General features: G+C 37.5%; 1 protein-coding gene across 3 annotated transcripts; it reads left to right on the top strand.

Annotated features, from left to right (window-relative positions):
* Nucleotides 1-594: 594 nt before the first annotated feature.
* MIX23 (mitochondrial matrix import factor 23) lies at nucleotides 595-19,244 on the top strand. 3 transcript variants are annotated; one of them, XM_081067361.1, is made up of 5 exons: nucleotides 595-653; nucleotides 6,890-7,015; nucleotides 11,152-11,298; nucleotides 15,873-15,932; nucleotides 18,945-19,244. In XM_081067361.1, the coding sequence occupies exons 1-5, from the start codon at nucleotides 603-605 to the stop codon at nucleotides 18,993-18,995; spliced, it is 435 nt and encodes a 144-aa protein (XP_080923487.1). In that variant the 5' UTR covers nucleotides 595-602; the 3' UTR covers nucleotides 18,996-19,244. The 3 variants fall into 3 exon arrangements, with proteins under 3 accessions (XP_080923487.1, XP_080923488.1, XP_080923489.1); XM_081067362.1 differs by lacking the exon at nucleotides 595-653 and adding an exon at nucleotides 3,423-5,098; XM_081067363.1 differs by lacking the exon at nucleotides 595-653 and adding an exon at nucleotides 3,532-3,658.
* Nucleotides 19,245-19,552: the final 308 nt, after the last annotated feature.

Genomic DNA, 19,552 nt, shown 5'->3' with positions numbered 1-19,552 from the left:
GGGCCTGGTGCCCCAATCCCTGTGGGCTTCGGGAGTACCTCTCAGGCTGAGAAATTGGCACGGATATTTCCTATTGTTTCCTATTTACCTCGTTTTGTAAAACCAAACGTCACTTCCACACCTAAACACTTTATTCAACCCTTATCCACCCACACTGCCAGAAATGTATTTTCTTGCTATTTCTTAGTGGTCCCGAATTCTTAGGGAGCCAAGGCCCCTCTGCTCAAGAGCCGAGAGGTAGATCATGGAGAGGGAGGGTTAAGGAAAACCACTTCTACTCTAGGTTCCCTCCTCGTACGACCGGGCTGGTACAAACAGTGTCTATACGAAGATGGGATTAGTGTAAAATGATGCATTCAAATTCTGACGTTCTTCGATCCGTGCATAGGGGTCGGTTCCAGGAAGACACGTTAAAGGGGTAAGGATGGGAAAGAGACAGCAGGGATACAAGTTTCAAAGTGCATGAGGACCACCGAAAAGACACCCCCAGTTCTCAGGTGTCTCGCGGATTTGTCCCTACACGTGTCTTTTGTCAGGCGGCGCCGCGGACGCCTTTGCTTCACCGTGATTGGCTCGCGACGGGGCCCTCGCGTTTGTCCAATATGGCGGCGCCCAGTGGCGGTGTGAACTGTGAGGAGTTCGCTGAGTTCCAGGTGATGGGGTTTTCCTCATGGGGCAGGCGTGTTCTTCCTTTTGTCCCTGGACCCTGTTCCCCCCTCTGGCCTAGGAGGGAGTGCGGACCAGTTGTAGGAGAAACGGGCAGTGCAAGGCTTCTTTTTCCAGCCATTGGAGGTCATGGGGGGCGCGGGATTGGCCTCAGGGAGCCAGGCTGCTCCGTGGGGTCATGGTTCTCTCTGAGCCGCCGAGGCCTTGAGTAACCGCAAGGGAAACTCCGGTGGTTGCGCGGTAGTGAAGACGAACTCGGCCCGGTTGGTAGGGATTGTAACCATTCTTTAGCTTTCCCCCGAACTCAGTTCCTAGCCTTGGCCATTCCCCTCCTATTTTAACTTGAGCATTTGTGGAGAGAAGAAAGTGAAGGAGAGCTTATTTGCTTGATAAAACAAAATAACCCGGTACAAGTTTTACTATTTTGATGGGGCAGAACGTTTGAAGTCTTGGAGGGGAGATTAATTCTAGTACCAGCTCCCGGGCTGCTGCTTTAGTAACCATTAGGGAAAATGTAACATTTAAGAAAAAGGCTGGTATCTTTTATATATTCAAACACCAGAAGTCTAGGGTTAAATGTTAACCCATGAATTAAAGAACAGGGTCTGGATTTTGACCGAGTTGCTGGGAAAGTTGTATGTTCCATTGTAAGCATCAATGTGCTGCTGTCTAGATAGAGTTGAATTAAAAAAATCATGACCTTACAAATGTATTTTTAACTAATGATACTGAAAAATCATTTCACGTGTCATTGACCTATCTATAGTAAACTTTGTGCCTTGAGCCTTTGTAGGGAGTGGTATTCTTGAAGATAACCTCAACAGACTAAATTCTTTGACAGACAGCATTTGGCCAAAGAAGTTTATGTGGGGTCATTATTTGCACCCTCCTCTCCACTTAAGCTACTTCTCAGACTAGCTCAGCACACCACCTGACTTCAAATGTGATCAAAGTGCCCAACAAATACAAATAATAATCTTAAATAGGATAAAAAGACTGTTGAATTCTAAAGTATATGGAATATTTAAGGTTTACCGGCCCCTTCGTGGCCTTGCTCTTGCCACATTAGTACTATGATTTAATTTGAGTTAATAAACTCAGATAATTGAACAATGATAGCTTTAAAGTTTATTGTAAAGAGAGTTAAGGAGTTAGATTTTCTGGGTTCTAGTACTGCTGCCATTAACAGCTTTGGGACCTTGAGCTAATCACTTAACTCCTTTGGGAATTAACTTTTGAATCTGTGAAATAAGGTTATGTTAAGTAACACGTAAAACTGTTTCCATTTCTATGATTTGAATCTCTAAACCCAAATTTTAAGGATCTCTTTTTCTTGTTAAAACATCCAGCAGTGCTTAAAGAACACTGATTTTTCTTTTGGAAGGTCAGATCAAATAAGTGGGGCAAAAGCTAAGCCATCTTGCAAAACCATTCCATTCACAAAGATATCATAAATAAAAAGATCATAAAATAAGTCTCATTAGTGAAACGTGAGGGAAGTTTTTAGATTCTTCCTGTAGGACTTTTCCAAATAGAACTTCATTTATAATGGAGAGTATCCTGGGTTAAAAGTCAGAAGATCTGGTTTTCCAGAGCTGGCCTTGGCACATCATTTAACCTCATTGTAAATGAGAATAACAGTTGTCCCTCTTGCCTCAGAGGCACATAAGAATATAAGAGATGTTGCTGTAAAACTAAGATTTTAATATAACATTTAGATTCAGATGAATTTGGTAAAACTGTAAAACATGGTTAACTGCATACTCACAAATTATTAAGCAAAGTTTAAATTTTTTTAAGCTATGAAACCATTACATTTTCTGTGTAAGTACCTTAAATGTGAAAAGCACTTCACTGAATACTGTGGAAGAGAAACAAGAAGTCATACATTTTTTTATTACAAAGATTAGACGTATTTCAGAATTTCATTGTGAAAATATTCAAACGCTACAGAAAAGTTGAAAAACTGTATGAACACTCATGTACCCACCATCTAGATTCTATAATTAATGGTTTGCTGTATTTACTCTATCACATCCATCTCTATCCACAGTCTACCTTTTAATTTTTTTTTGATGGCATGTCAAAGTAGGTTGCAAACATCAATATACTTCATTCCTAAACATGTTTTTCAACATGCATATCATTAACTAGAGTCAAATATTTGTTTCTTTCTGTAAAATTTACATTAGTGAAATACACAAATCTTAAGTGTACGGTTCAATGAGTTTTGAGATTTACGTACACCTGTAGTGCAAACCTCCATCAACAGAGAGAATGATATCATTATCTCTGAAAGTCTCCTCATGCCCCTTCCCAGTTGGTCCCTGCCCCATCCTTCCTCCTTCCCTCTGGCAACTAGTGTTCTGATTTTTTTCCAGGCAGGTGCATGTTTTAAAATTTAATAGTTTTCAAAGTGTTTTAAAGTTTTACAATTCTTATTTTTCTATTATAAAAATTGTACTTAGCATGCCTGGAAAATATCCTATTTCCAAAACGAAATAAAATACAGACAATAATGTTTAAAACTGAACATTTTAACATTCAGCAAGATTTTATTAGTTATTGTATTAGTCTGGTGGGGCTGCCGTAACAAATACCACAGCTGGGTGACTTAAACAACAGAAATTTATTTTTTCACAGTTCTGGAAGCTAGAAGTCCAAGATCAAGGTCCTGTCAGGGTTGGTTTCTGGTGAGCCTCTCTTCCTGGTTTACAGATTGCTGCCTTCTCACGGTGTCCCCACGTGGCTGCTTTATGCATGTAGGAGAGAGATCTCTGGTGTCTCTTCGTCTTACAAGGACACCAGTCCTGTGGGATTAGGACCCTGTCCATCGACCTCATTTAACCTTAATTATCTCCCTAGAGATCCTATTTCCAAATACAGACACACAGGCATTTTGCAAGGACACAGTGCAGTCCATAACAGATACTACTAGGTTCCAGGCACTTGGGAAGACCCAGTGGACTGGATATCAAACAAGGAACTTAATGTAAGTAGAGACATAAAACATACAGAAAATATTGAGAATATATATGAATAAAATACTATAACAGTTCAGAGAAATAAATCAAGAGATGGCAATTGAGATGGGCCTTAGGTAGACAGGATCAAGAGTTTTTGTAAATAGAAAAAACAGTATAAAAGGCAGAAACTTTTATGTATTTGGCAGAAATAGCTAATCAGTATTGCTGGAATTCAGCGTTTGCTTAGGGGCACACTGAGATTACATAAAAGATTGGAACCAGATTGTGGAGGCCTTGGAGGCCAAGTGTGAGGTTAGGGAGTCATTTTTGAGCAGAGGGGATGAGATGATCAAATAGGGGCTTTAGGGAGGATTCATCACTTCTACCTCCGTCTTTGTTCAGGCTCTGTCATTTTTGCAACTAGCTTTGTGATAGGTCTCCTTATTTTCAGTCATTCCGTTTTCTAATATATACCCCTGCCCCTTCAGTCCAATCTCCATACTATTGGGGCTTTATACTGCTAAGCTTCTAAATTTTAGAATCTGAACCATGCATCTAATTTCATGCTTACATGACCAGATCTAAACTACTTAGCATGTGCAATCCCAAAGTGCCTCTCTCTAGTTATATCTCTTAACCACTGCTCTTATTCATGCGTGTTTCTCTCCCCCCAACCCTCCGCCTCCTCCAACGTACTTTTGATCTCTGTTGTCCAGCCACGTAGGCCTACTGTTCTCTGAACACATTATGTTCTTTGTTATTTCCATGCTGTTTTATCACTTGTGGCTACCCTGAAATCCCTTCTTCCCGACCCTGTCTGAGATCCATTTCATATATCACCTGGACAAAATCAACTAAGTATTCCTTCCCAGAATGTTTAAGTCTTGGTATTTCTGTTAGGAATATTTATTCATTTATACACAGTTGATTTTGAGGTATATGGTAATTAGGTACAGACTAAATAAACTATTTTCCAGCATCAGAGATGGTTCCTTTTGCAAGATGCCCAAGTGCTCTCTGTCCTTGTGCATGAGGGTACTGGGTGTCAGAAGACTGGCAGTTGCAGGCAAATCTGTGTCTCTGGCTCGTGGGGAACACAGTGTAAGCACTGCTATAAAAATTGGGTTTGAGGAACCAGGTCTGTCTAAAAAGAGCATCATGGGATCTACTGGGTATCTTCAGGCAGAGGGTGAGGAGAGCAAAGGTTAAATTCTAGGTTAGTTTTTGGAGTACATTTGTATTTTACTGTCCTGTAATAGACCTTTTCACAGCCCACTCCCCCCATCTACCCTAAAAACTGCCCGAAATAGTACAAGGAATTTACGTGAGGATTAACCTTAGGAATAGACTATAATTGTAGGGGCAATTAAAATTTTTCTCTACTCCTCCCTATTACTAAATGTGAGCACTGCTTCAGTACTGAAATTGCCTTCCAAGAGGATGAGATTTTCACCCCACAATTACAGGTAAGACAAAATGAAATTCCAGGATAAATACCTAAATAATTGTAAAAGGTCAGCCTAAAATGAGATATTCATGATATGTCAGAATTTCTTCTTGTTTTGAGAAAGATGCAAGGTAGGAGAAGCTGGAAGCACGACAAAATTTGCAGAGTTCTCTTTTGCTGTGCTGTGACATTTAGAAGATGATTAGCATTCCAGGTCCTACACAGAGATGTAGCCTTCAGCGAGCTACTGAAACGTGTGTCTTCTGTTCTCTCCGTAGACTTGTGTTGCCATTTATTGTGTATGATCTGCTCAGGGGCATCTTCTATATATTTTCTTGGTGAATTTGTGAGAGAGAGCCCCTAATCCCTTTGGGGCTAGGGATTAGGCAGATGGTAATTCCTTATGAACGAGACACTATTTAACAGCAGCTCTTTTGCGCCTGCATTTAAATTAACTTTCCAAATGCTGTCCGTCTGTGAGGACTGGCCGGGCTCTTTTCTAGACCTTTTGGAGTTGCCTTAAGAGCTCTGGCGCTTTTTCCATTGTAAAGAAATGTGTACTTAGTGAGGGGGTTTATAGTTCTTTTCCTGCTCCCTTTCCAATTTTGAAAGAAACTCCTTCCTGCATCTTATCCCCTTCTTTCCTTATCTTGAGATTTTCTAGTATCTTTTCTGTGACATTTAAGAATAGCTTATAGTTCTTGACAATCTCTGAACAAGTGAATTTCTAGTTTAGAGACTCATATTTTCTTGAATTCAGCACTGCTCAATAGAACTTTCTGGGACGGTGGAAATCTTGCTGTCCAACAGGGTAGCCACTGGCAACGTGTGGCTCTTGAGCACTAGAAATGTGGCTGGTGCAACTGAGGAACTAAATTTTAATTTTAATTAAAAGAACCTCATGGGGCTACACAAAAGCCAAGCTCTAGGTCATTTATTGATAATTCTCTAGCACACAGAGAAGAATTGATATATTTGATAATCCACATTTATAGGTTCCACTGGTAACACTGAAATTGATTCACCTAGTAAATGCAGGTGAATTCCCATTGCTGTATAAGGAACTTAACAGTTTGTCCAAATTGTTTTATTGGAGAGGAATTTGACTATGTAGCTACTGATAAAACTCAAAACTGTATCTACTCTTGTTCTCTACTACCCATTTTCTACTCTTTAATACTTTAACCTAAACAATCATTTCAGGACACAAACCTGGTCATGTAGCCCCACTGTACTTAAACACTTCTCCATTGCTCCCAGGAAAAAGGCTAAAATCCTATAATGTGACCTATAACGTTTGGGTCTTATATTACACCTTTTTTTGTCTGTTATCTGTAATTAAGCCATATTAACTTTTCAGTCTATTAAACACTATACTTAAATGACTCTTGTCCAGGTCACCCGTGATTTCCAACCTGCCGAGTCTAAAAGTTAATTTCTGTGTGTATCTTTCTTAATTTCTTAGTAACATTCAACATAGTTGGCCATTAAGATGATCACATTTGATCCAAGAGAGAAAACTATCTGTGTATACACATGAAATATACATTTTATATATAAAATTACAAAAAAAAAAGGTTCATGTCTCAGCCAAGGAAACAGAGCTGGTATCCATTGTTAAAATTACTATTACATAATTCTTGTAATAAAGATTTTTCTTTGGTTGCACTATATTTGACATGGTTTCCCCACTCCTAACTTACAGAGTTGTGAAATACCCAAGAGCTTTATTTTTTGGTTTAAATGTCTCTTTTTTTTATAACTTCACTTTTCATTCAGGTTATTATTCTTTTATTTTAAATATATATAGGAATTACTCAAGGTGATGAGGACGATTGATGACAGAATAGTACATGAATTAAACACTACGCTTCCAACAGCTTCCTTTGCAGGGAAAATTGATGCCAGCCAAACCTGTAAACAACTTTATGAGTCTGTAAGTTTTATCTTTTGAGTCTTTCTTTTGTACTTCTTTTTTTCTCTTCCTCTTTTGTGCTTTTTTTATCCCTTTATTTGCAGGCAAAATAAAAACTCAGATGATGTATGTATAATTAAACTGGATAAAAGAATGGCATCTTTATGTTTTTTCTTGCCTATACCTGAGAGTGTAAGTTTTGATCTAGTTTCTACGAACTAAAGAAATGTGTGATTTTATGTACAAGTCTGTGAAGAAATGGCTCTAAGGAATGGGAGTGGTCGTTGTTTGGCCCCCTCGTGGGCAGCCTTTAACTTAAGGAAACTTTATGAACAAAGGAATGAAGGAGAGAGCAAAACAGTCAAGGAAAACAGTGGAATTAGAACGAGGGCTTTGAATGAGTCAGTCCTAAGAAGCCAGACAGCTGATATAAGAAGAATTAAAACCCTTCACGCCTTCTAATATGTCTTCTTTTTCCCCCCTCACTCATCAGGAAGGGGAATAAAAGTGTTTGGTGGTTGGGAGAGAAGGAAAGTAACAGATAAATTGTCCTTTCCTGAGGCTTTTTTTCATTGACTCTTAAAGATTTCCTTTATTTCTCTTTCTAGTTTCCAAAAGCAGAAGGTAATCATGAGGTAGCTAAGTATTTCTTATAGTTTATTTACATCTGTTCATTAACTTGGAAGCTGAAGTTCAAATGGCATTTGCTTTTTTAGGTTCTACTACAAGATTACTATTTGGATTCATTCTCTTAAAAAGAAGGTATTACTTAAAACCTAAAGTCCATTTCTCGGTTATAAAATAAAAATCATTTTTGGATAAGCTTATTCATATCAATTCAATTTAAAGCATTAACTGCTGATATTTGTTCTGCTTTTATATGAAAGTATGTTATTTTACTGAGTGGAAAGTATGTTATTTTAATTCTTGTGCCTTGAGAATTGCAGGGTTGTGGGCTTTAATGAGTAGAATCCAGTATTGGAAGTGGAGCATGGAACCATGTCCTAATTTATTATGAGGTTGTTTGACAGTTCACTTAGTTTCTTTGGGTAACTCTGTCTAAAGAACTGAAAATTTATAATCAGTTTAGTGATCTTCACTACCCATATAATCTCTGTAATTATTCAATTGCATCCAATCTTTTTTTTATTAATTTAGAGGTTTGTATTGTAGTGATTAACAACACAGGTTCCAGATCAAATCCACCTCTGCTACGTCCTAGGTGGTAACCTTGAACATGTCGTGTTACATAACCTCTTTGCCTCGGCTTCTTGTTTGTAAAATAGTGTCTTTATAATACCTCCTTTATGGAGTTGTTAAGAGGATCAAATGAGTTAATATAAAGTACTTACTGTACTAAATGTGTTACATATAAATGCTTGCTGCTTCTATTATTAGTTACTGCTATTATTATTATTTCTTTTCCCTCTGCTGAACCAGGATAACCTTGCCTACTAAATTTGGAACCTTTCTGCTTTGGTTTTTATGTATGTGTTAGGATTTTCCTCTGCCTGTTGGTATCCTAGAGGGATCCAGCAACGTGAACATCATGCAAAGGATTATTTGTCTATCAAGCAGTGTTGTGCCCAGATCAGGACTTCATCAGAGTGTCCGTGCTAAGCACCACTGAGTTCTCTTAAATATTGTCGCAGTTAAGAAGTGGAATTCTATGAAATATCTAAGCTGCTTAGATATTTAAGTCATCCTGACTTACTTTAGTCCCTGCCCCTTCTATCTATAGCTGATGAAGGAATTTTTGCACTCTAATGGTCATGCTTCTTTATAGGAGATGATATCAGCAAAGTTGTTAGAAAGCACTCATTGTAGAAATTGCAAATTTTAAAAGTATACTCTTAGGAAAAATAAAATAGTTTTAGTGAGATCCCTTTATTAGCATATTCTCTTTAAACTGTGAATTTTTTTGTTTTGTCAGAAGTTCTGGAAGAAGATTCAAAACAAAAAAAGGCTATAACAGAAACATAATAATTTCTGTTTGATTTTATTGATCATTAAGCCAAGGGTCATTGTCGGGGTTCTTAAAAAACAAATGATATTTAGGAAAGTAGAATTTAATTTTTAGTTTATTTAGAATCAACCTTTGGTCTAGAAAGAGAAACACCAAAAAGACTATAATTATGTAAATTGTTGGCATTGTTTTAAAATAATGATTAAGAGATAATGTGAAAATTTTAGACTAAAAGAAGTTCTCAAAATTCTGGTAAAATAGAACTGGAAAGTTCTAGATATACCCCTTTTTGACTAGTTTGGAATCATTCTCCTGCCTCATCCCAGTGTCTTCATTTCAAAATTGCTTGCCCCAAATCAAAGGAAGTATGGTGATGATATGCTTATTCAGGAATTTTCTCCTCTAACCAAAGGCCTTGTCTTGTACCTTGCCAAGTTTCTTAATAAATTTTACCTCAGGTCCTTTGATAAACACTTCATATGTCAGAAACAGTTCTCATGTGACCAGTTCCTCAAGCATCCAAATTACTAATGAGCTAAGCCTGGTTTAGTACTAGATTTTTCTCTGGCAGGCTCATGTCACATAACCTATTGCTAGTTATCAAGTGTCCTCATTTCTTTGACATCCATGCACCGAAGGCAATGCATATTCCTCTTGCATATGGCTCTTAATTCTGAATTTTATTGAAGGACGTTCATGAATACCAGACTAAAGTAACTGCTAACACAGAGTCAAAGATGATTTACCCAGTACTTTCTGTTCACATGGAGTGGGTTCCTAGGGGGCTAATCTGAAGGAGAAGTAAGCAGGTGAAGGTAGGAGGGTGGTCTGCAGCTAGAAGGGTAGCCACAGAAAAGGGGCCAAGGGGAAGAGGAGAAAAATGGAGGAAAGCCCAAACAAGGAAGGAAACTGTGATGAGAGACTGAAAGGAAAATATACAAAATTTGAACTTGATTTTAAAATGCAGATAAAAGAATGAGAATATTTTGATAGACTTTTAGTTGGTGCTAATGTTTCCATTTGCTGGGGAGTTAGACAAAATACCAATGTGATTAAATACCATCTGATATATAAGTGTATTAAGTCATGTTGCTTCTAAATTTTAGAGATGGAAAGGATATTAGCGATTATTTTCTCATAATCCATACTTTTACAAAAGAGGAAACAAGCCTGGGAATGCTAATTATTTAGCCAGTCTTACACAGCAACAGGGAGAGCTTCCTAATTCTGTTTTGGGAAGTGTAGTTCCCTATCCTCAATGGCTCCTTTAATTTCCTGTAGTTATACCTGAAGGAGTAAACAAGTAAAGCAGCAGCACATTAGCCAATGAAATATTGGCCTTGAGGTTGTCCTCATGAATACTAAATGTTATAGTGAGAAAAATTAGCATATTAGAGATATTTACTATAGGTGGGGTTGATGTCTATTAGACAGTTTAATTTCCTTCTCTTCACATGGGTACAATATATAGTTAATACACTTTTAGTACTGTACTCTAGAAATGCAAAGATTTGTTCCTTCCTGCTGTAATTAGACCACTAGTTCCCAACCACAGAATCCCATTATGATCATTTAAGAGATATATTTCAAATACCTTATGCTTGTAGAATGGATAAGTTAGTCATATATATACATATATATATACATACACACATATATATATATACACACACACATATGTATATATGTAGTGCTTACGTTATCCCTGTTCTAACTGTCACTAGCATAGTGCTAGGTTATTATTCTCTTCAGAGGGAAGAAGGACTGATATAACAATTACATGGAACAAGTTAACACTTACGTTTTACTTGAGGTGACGCACTGTTATTTATGTGCCATCAATTAAAGTGGCGATTACATATTATTTAGTATTAGGGGCCTCAGGGAAAAGGAGACTGAGGTGCCCCGCCCTGCGCTGATGGTGAGGGGATGCGGGCAGAGGAACGGGGCCCTGAAGGCAACCCTGACCCCCTTCCTCCCACCCGTGGACGTGCTGCCTTTGACCTGTTTTTAGGTGATTTAGCGGATGAACACAACCTTCTCTTCCTTCCAGTTTTTATTTTTAAAAATCATTTTAGAAAGTATTACATTTCTGTAATCTAAACATAAGGATTTTTAAAAACCACTAAAATGTGATGAATTGGTGTAATTTTTTTTTCTCTCCTCTCTTTTTATTCCTTTGTTCTTTTAGCTGATGGAGGCTCATGCCAGTAGGGATAGAGTCATAAAAAATTGTATAGCTCAGACTTCATCAGTAGTAAAACACCTCCGAGAAGAGAGAGAAAAGAATTTGGACGATTTAACATTATTAAAGCAACTTAGAAAAGAACAGACAAAGGTAAGTTGAATAACGTTTGCATTTCTGAGACAAAGTCTTTCCAAACTTTGCCTCCAAAATAAAGGCAGTTTTTTATATGAAAAACTTAAGAGTAAGGTATGATCATTACTTAAAAAAAAAAAATGACCAGGAGATTAAAACTTCATTTTTAGTGGACTCTATTTCTTTTACATTTGGAAATATCCAATGGCAAACTGGTAAATTAATGTGCATTTCATGAGCATATGCATTGTAGCAGCTTTAGCTAAAAGCAGCATGTAATCACATTTGATTTTGATTCCTTTATATATTCAGCCATTAAAGATAATATGTTGGTGCAAAAGTAATTGAGGTTTTTGCAGTTGTTTTTAACCTTTTAAGCTGCAATTACTTTTGTACTAACCGAATAAAAGGATTAATACGGACCAACACCACATCAAAAAATCTAGGGAAATCACATCTGTATCTATGTTTTGAGGTTTGACTTGAGAAATGAAATATATTTACATTTTGAAAATATTTACCTCTGGTTTTATCTATGGAAATCTATAGAAATATAATACAGATAATTAACTCCAGGATATTACCCTCTTTAGCCATAAAAACATAGTACAATTTAATATAACCAGATATACTAGAACCTCATTATATAATTTATATCCCTTCTATGGAGAAGTTGCTGTGGGTCTTTGGCTCTTTTTGAACACTCCTTTGTTTCCACTTCATCTCCCATCCCTGCAGCTTTCGCTTTTAAGAAACAACAAGTGTCCACTGAATGATATGTCAGAGGAAGCCTTATTTTCCAAAGTCAGCTATATTGTAGATAGGGCATGGACCTCAGAGTATAGTTAATGCAGCAGAAATGTTTCTTTATAGCCCTTAAATGTGACATGTCAAGAAAATAATGGAAATGTATGTATACCATATTTTATTATATGGAATGCATTGCTGTCTTTCGGGTAGGTGGGCATTAACTATTTTGATATAATTTCAAACTTACAGAAAGGTTGCAAGATTAGTACAAGGAACTGCCATGTACCCTTTACCTATATTCACCTATTGTTTACATTTTGCTCCACCTGCTTTACAATTCATTCTCTTTGCCCTCCCTTCTCCCTCCTCTTTCCCTCCCTCTTTTCCTGTCTCCCCCCTCCTCCCTTCACATACATTCACATTTTTTTTCCTGAGCTGTTTTGAGAGCATGTTGGGCACATTGTACCCCTTTGGCTGGTTATTTCTTAAGAACAGAGGCATTTTCTTAAATGACCACTGTACAACTATCAAAATCATGTCTGTATTTTAAGATGGCACAGTACGTGACTTACTGATCCTTGCATGTCAGGTGACTAAAATCCAGTGTGAGATGGAATCATGTTTTTTTTATACCGAACAGTTGTGAAGTTTGCCCTCTGTTTAGTAGACGCAGCCAAGCCTTGAAAAGGGAACCTTGTTGTTTCTCTCAGGCCTTTGTTCTTATAGCTGCACACGGCTGAGGGTGCACTTTCCCGTCATCCCACTGCGCCATATATCTCACCGGATACAGGATTCATCCGCTGTCTTCACTGCTCTCTGGTCATGATGACTACTTCAGCCCTGTGTCCACTCCACACCTGCTCACTCTCCAGGCAGTGGTGGCTTCCTCAAACAGTGAACTTAGTCTCTAATGGCCATCTCACTTTACCCTCAGCGTTTATGAAGGCCTATAGAAAACTTGTATAACACTGGTTATAATCTAGTTATTTTTGGATTTTGTATTTTAATAGACTCTTGAAGGCATTGGCAAGTGAAACTGCAGAGCAGGACTGTTAAATCAGAAACTGAAAAATCCTATTTACAAATGAAGTCAAACAAAGAACAAAGTAACTCATTAGTGGAGAGCAAAGTTCAAAAACCACTGAGTGTTTGAGAGTGATTGTGTTTGGTCCACCAGTTTGGTTGGTCCGCCCTCAGTTCTGCCTTTTGCCTTTAGGGGAGAATCACCAGGATGACCAGTGCAAGGAGTTTTAAAAACCAGTTAGTGAATAAGGAAAGGTCGTTTTCTGACCTGATACTGTGTCGAACGAGAAGGTAACCATGAATAGTTCTTAAGCAAATAAGGAAACATGAATTTTGTTTTTTATTTTCAAATTTGCTATAAAGATTATGGAATTAGAAAGAGACAGTGCTTAAGATATGTTCCAGCTCCACCTCTTCACTTTCTGTATGAGGAAACTGAGACTCACAGACACTAACACCCCCAAAGTCACAAGCTAGTAAGTAGTAGAACTGGGACTTGAACCCATCTATTCTGATTCTGCATTCTGTCAATGTTTTTATATTAAGTTGTGACTGATACTCAAATTCTGATTACTTTAGTGGGCATATTTTATTTTACATACTGAGACATCAGTCTAAAAGCCTTCTGTTCTTTACCTGAATTCTTAACTCGAAAAGCACATTCCACACTGGAACTATATGACTGCTGTCACCTGTTAGTGGCCTTTGAGAGGAAGTTTACTTGCTTAAGACCCAGAACTCCCAAAACAGCCATCTCAAAGGTAGCATTATATTGGTAGTATTGAAATTATATTAAGAGTTGGCTGTAATGTGCAGTGTTCAAGAATAGAAAAAATATAAATTATAAAGGCAGATAGTTCTAAGGAAATAATTCCCATCTACCACTTCTTGGCTTTGTAACCTTGTAAATTAATTGCTCTGAAACTTCTGATTTCCAATTTGTAAAATGGAGTTGATACTTAATAACTTTTTATTTATTTGTTTTTGGTGAGGGTTAAATGATATAATGTGTGTAAAAGGTAGCATGTTGGCTGATACAAAGTAGCAGTTCCTTTCCTTTTTGAGTCTCTGGGACTCCATATTTGTTACATTGATCTTCACAATATCCCCCAACCAGTGGTTTCCAAGTTTTGTTTAACCACTACTTAAGGGGGCGAGGGATTCTCCATCTTCTATGGCGGCACATTCTTTTTTTTAGACAGTTGTAATTGTTCAAAGATTTTCTTACATATTATGAAAACCTGCCTCCCTGTAACGTGTAATTACTGCTCCTTAAGGTTCCCTCTGGAGCTTTAGAGGAGAGGCCTCAACCCACTTCTACATGACATCCCTTTAAATGTTTGAGAGCAATTATGAAGACTATCTTGGTAGCATATTGTTTGAAGTTGTTACTTTGGCAGTCAGTCCAGGCTTTGACAGAGCAGTGATGCTTTAATGATTTCTGGTTTATCTAGTTGATTACAATCTGAACCTGAGGTTGCTATGGTGTAAGCAGGCGGGTTTCTTCAGGCCTGTTGCTACTCAACAACAGCACCAGTCGTCAGAAATGCGATGCTTCTCCTTGTCCCACAGTATCAGTCCTGCATACCCGCCTACATACGCTCGGACACCAATTCTGAGTCTAGGAAGGGAGTTTACAAGGAGCCATCGGATCACTACCAAGTTCCAGTCTTACTAGTGTTACATGCACGTTTCTCAAACCTCTGCCGGAGCTTACTCCTGTTGGTCAGGCTCTTAGGTCTGCGTCCCCAACTCATGGTTGCCCAGATCTTGTCTAGCACTCTGGCATTTTGTCCCCAAATCTCCTGGCCTGGGTCTTGACTTTGGCCTGAGGAAATCATCCTGGTTTTAACCTCTTGGCTGCCTCCGCCTCTCGTTTATGTTTTTCCTCTTAATTTTTCTGAATATTTTCAAGCCCTCTTCCTGGAATTGTTAGCTTCTTTCCTTTCAAGTCTTTCTGACCAGAGGTGACAGAGTAGGAGTGTGATGGGCCGTGCCATCTGGGCCGAACAATGGAATTGGCTAATACTATGATTAGGTTGAGTTATAAAGAACATTAGAAAGACGTCAGCATGTTTAGCTTCAGACCTCTGGCGCTCTGTGGTCAAGATGTGGAAAACTCATGACTTTCAAGATCACTTGGGCCTTATATATTCTCCTTCCTTTCTGTTTTTCTTCCTGATTCTTTTTTCTTAATCCAAATCAGGTTTCCACCTCCTTGCCTTCCTTTATATTCCTCTGTGCTGTCTTTGCAAATCTGTATTATAGGATCAATAACTAGAACTGGAATTACTGAGTTGAAGGACATGTGAATTTACATTTTTTATAAATCTTACCAAATATCCTTTATAGAGGTTCTAACAAATTATACTCCTACTAAAAATGTGTATGAGTGTATCTTTTCTCATGCTCTCACTAATACTAGGTTTATCAGATGTCATTTAAAAAAAATTTGTTATCTTATGGCTTAATTTGCATTTCTTTATACATGAATAAGATTATGCATTTTAAAAATATGTTTATTGGCCCTTTTTATTTCTTCTGTGAACTGCCTGGGCATTTGAGGTTTTTAAAAGCTCTTGGGGTGATTATAATATGCAGCCAAGCTTGAGAACCATGGGCTTTATAAGATTTAACAGTTGTTTAATTATGGGGAGAAAGGGCTGTGTCAAAGACAGTTCTAAAATCTAGCCTAGGTAATACCGTTAACGAAGAATGCAGGAGTGACGGCTCGTTTTATTGGGAAAATGTTGTAAAGTTTGGTTTTAGTTCTTTAATTTAACTTTTTGTAACTTCAATTTGTTTTTCCTTTCTTGCAGTTGAAATGGATGCAGTCAGAGCTGAATGTTGAAGAAGTGGTCAATGACAGGAGCTGGAAGGTACAGGATAATACTGGTTTTCAGAAAAAATAGGAGGGAAACTGAACTAGCAAAGGGAAATGGGGTGGGGTGGCGTCGTAAGGAGTGCACTGGGGCTGTAAAGAAGAATAGAGATCCTTCCTTTACAAGCAGCTGAGGGTTCAACTTTTTGAGGGGCGAAGGGCATGGTTAGCATCCAAATAGAGCCATCTTATAAACGTTAGCTTCATAGTGATGCTAGCATTCTCTGACCTCTCCAACAGAGTTGGAGACATTCTGTATGTTTCCTAATAGTAATTATGGGCATATTTAATATTTAGAGTTTTTACTCTTGTTAACTCAGAACCTTCACTGAGGTTATTTGTTAAAATTAGCCTTTCTGAGCCCAGTTACTTTCCATACATTTTCATATAATTGGCTACCCTTTGTAGTTGCTGTTTTCGAACATCTGATCGTGAAACTTTTTTGTACATAGAGGTATTGGTTGGTATCTGATAATATGGCTTTTTATGGCTCCTACATTCACATGCTCCTTGTTACCACCTGCATAGTTCTGATTAGGAATTAGATGGGGGACCAGGCTCCAGGACTTCACATGTAATCAAACATCAAAGAATTCTGACGTTAGTTTTCTGAAAAGGTGTAATCTATATACCCCTCTCTAAAACTTCAAAGATTTCTAGAGGGCAAAAATCTATTAAATCTGAATGAATTAACTGAAAATTCTGTTTTATCTTTAGAAAATAACCAATGGAATGGGATTAAACCCAGAGAGAGCTTAACTGAACCCAAAACTAAAATGTACCAATTTGCAGAGCCATGAATATATTGCAAAATACAAATTGATTTTTCTTTTTGCTCTATCACATTTCTTTATCCCATCTTCTTTGCCAAAGTTTCCTATTCCTGCCCTTTCCACCAATGTGATAAGGTGTTTGCTACTTGAAAGGTTTTGGCGATATTTGTCCATTTAAATTCTTTTTTTGAATTATTATTTTTCTTTATTGGGGAATATTGGGGAACAGTGTGTTTCTCCAGGGCCCATCAGCTCTAAGTCGTTATCCTTCAATCTAGTTGTGGAGGGCGCAGCTCAGCTCTAAGTCCAGTCGCCATTTTCAATCTTTAGTTGCAGGGGGCGCAGCCCACCATCCCATGCAGGAATTGAACTGGCAACATTGTTGTTGACAGCTCATGCTCTAACTGGCTGCTCTAACCAAGTGAGCCATGTGGCCACCCCTCCAGAAGCTCAGCGGCAGCTCATTGTCTTCAATCTAGTTGTGGAGGACGCAGCTCACTGGCCCACGTGGGAATCGAACCAGCATCCCTGTTGTTCAGAGCTCGCGCTCTAACCAACTGAGCCATCTGGCCGCCCCATTTAAATTCTTTGGAGAGATAATATTTACTCTTGCGATGGGATGGGGGAGAAGTACAATGAATTACTGGTTTGAAAAATCCAGTGCAGAGGTTGATGTATGTAAAGTGTAATGGGAAGAGTGAAGCATTTATGGATTTGATATTAAAGAAAGTATACTCCATCCACTCTGTAGGTTCCCTACTTGTTTTAAAAATAAAATGTAGCTGTGGTGCAATAGGCCAGCAAAAATGGTTAGAAAGTCATTTAGGAGAAGGATTTGGAGAAGCTCGGCCACATTGTATATGTCATCCCAACCAATGTGTCAAGGCAACTAATCTGAAGCGTCCTCTGGTCTGAGCATTAGGAACTTCAGGGAATGTCAGGGCTGAGAACTGACGTGAGATGAACTATAAGATGAAAGGGCCAGAAAGAGTCTGTGTGACTTTGACATGTTTTCTTTTAATTGTGAGAGTTATATGCCAAAGAGTATGTAACATGTGGAATTTAAAGAATGTTAATAAAATCAGCATTCATATATTTACCACCCAGCTTAAGAAATTGAATACTACCGGTACCTTAAATGCTCCCTATGTATATTTTGCTTTTATTTTTATAATAGGCCACCAAGGCCAATGTAGGTTTGTTTTTAAACTTTAAAAGATTTGTTCCTTATGTTAATGAAGTATAAGGGTAAATTCTGAGAATAAATCTTTTAGATTTTTATATTTAAGAATAGTTTGAACACTTCAATTTTTAGACACATGATAAAAGTTTTTTTTAAAAATATTAAAGGATATACAGTAAAAATTCTACCTCTCATCCCTCTCTTTCAGCCACTTCCTTTCTCTTCCTTCTGAAAGGATGGTATATGGTGTTAGATATTTGTACTTTTTCTAATTTTATGTATGTGTACACACACACACACACACACACACACACACACACTCACACATACACTCACACTTCCCTTTTGTCACACAAATGGAAGTTTTTTCCCTTAGTAGATCTTGGAGGTCTTTTAGATCAGAATATAAAGAGCTTCCTTATTCTTTTTTACGCATGCATTATATGCCATTGAATGGCTGTATCAAAATTTTTATTTAACACAGTCCCATATTGACAGGCAGTCGTGGAGCGTTCTTTTAACATTTATGATATGTAATTTGTGTAGACTTTTAAGAGGCAAAATAAATAGAATAAAACATTATATAAATTTACACAATTTAACAAAAGACTGGTCTCCCTTCAAGTATACCTACTTGGAAGAAGGATCTGGCACTCATTTAGAAAAGCACAACAGACAGCTAAATACATTTTATGTTATAAGAAAGAGAAAAAAAAGCTTAGTCTTAAACTTATTTTAGATATTTTTGTCTAACTGTCCAAAATATGTCCAGAATATGGAACTAAAGTGTCTGTTAGTTACTAAATAAGCCAGCTTGTGATGATTTTTTTCTTGAATAATTTAAATGTTGTTAAAATTTTAAAATTACCTTATAAATGGATATCGAGGCTTTTTGTACTCTTAGCACCTGGAGTCAGTTTGAACTGGTGAGGAAACTCCTCTGTTTCCTAAAACTGTTGACCTGGCACAAAAACATACGTCCTCCTGAACCACAACAAACAGACCTGACTTATATGGATAACTCAATGACTCATTTCTGTTTAAATATTCTTAGGTGTTTAATGAACGCTGCCGAATTCACTTCAAGCCTCCAAAGAAGGAATAAAAAGATACTTTTTAAAAAAGGACCGGGTCATCTCATAAGTGCTAAGCATGACAGACATCAACAAGGCGGGCTTCCTAGGATGATTTCTGAGCCAACAGTCCAAGACTTTTTGTTGATTTCAGCCCCACTTAGCCAACACCTCACGTATAAATAATTCTGATAATTATGGAGAAATCAACTGCTATTTTATACTGATTCTGTAAAAAAAAGATGTTTTGTAACTATTAAAATAATTTTCTGACTCAGTGTATATATTTATTTTATTATTTTTCAAGTTGAGACTAAGTTTTTTTAAGAGAATTTGAACACAATTTTAGTATCTGATTTTATTTGTATTGTACCTTTTTGATATTTACAAATTTATTTGCGTGAACGGGGACCTTTTTTGGTCACCAATGATTTTTATCCCTTTATCTTTGTGGGTTTATTGCTCTTAAGTAAAAAGGTGATGTTATAGGCTGGATACTGTCCAAAGAAACTTAGTATCTTGTCTTTTCACCCACAAAAACTAATTTTGGGTGGACTTTTTTCCTAGACAGTATGTCCATGAACAGTGT

This window comes from Rhinolophus hipposideros (genome assembly GCF_964194185.1).
Source record: "Rhinolophus hipposideros genome assembly, chromosome: 2".
In the NCBI taxonomy this organism is placed as follows: Eukaryota; Metazoa; Chordata; class Mammalia; order Chiroptera; family Rhinolophidae; genus Rhinolophus; species Rhinolophus hipposideros.
This window is presented reverse-complemented; position numbering and strand designations above follow the sequence as displayed.

What these genes read in the sequence shown, in the direction of transcription:
- MIX23 (XM_081067361.1), top strand. Translation starts at nt 603, where the DNA reads ATGGCGGCGCCCAGTGGCGGTGTGAACTGTGAGGAGTTCGCTGAGTTC. An exon ending in TTAGAAAAGAACAGACAAAG is followed by an intron (nt 11,299 to 15,872) that starts GTAAGTTGAATA and finishes CCTTTCTTGCAG; the next exon opens with TTGAAATGGATGCAGTCAGA. An exon ending in TCAATGACAGGAGCTGGAAG is followed by an intron (nt 15,933 to 18,944) that starts GTACAGGATAAT and finishes AAATATTCTTAG; the next exon opens with GTGTTTAATGAACGCTGCCG.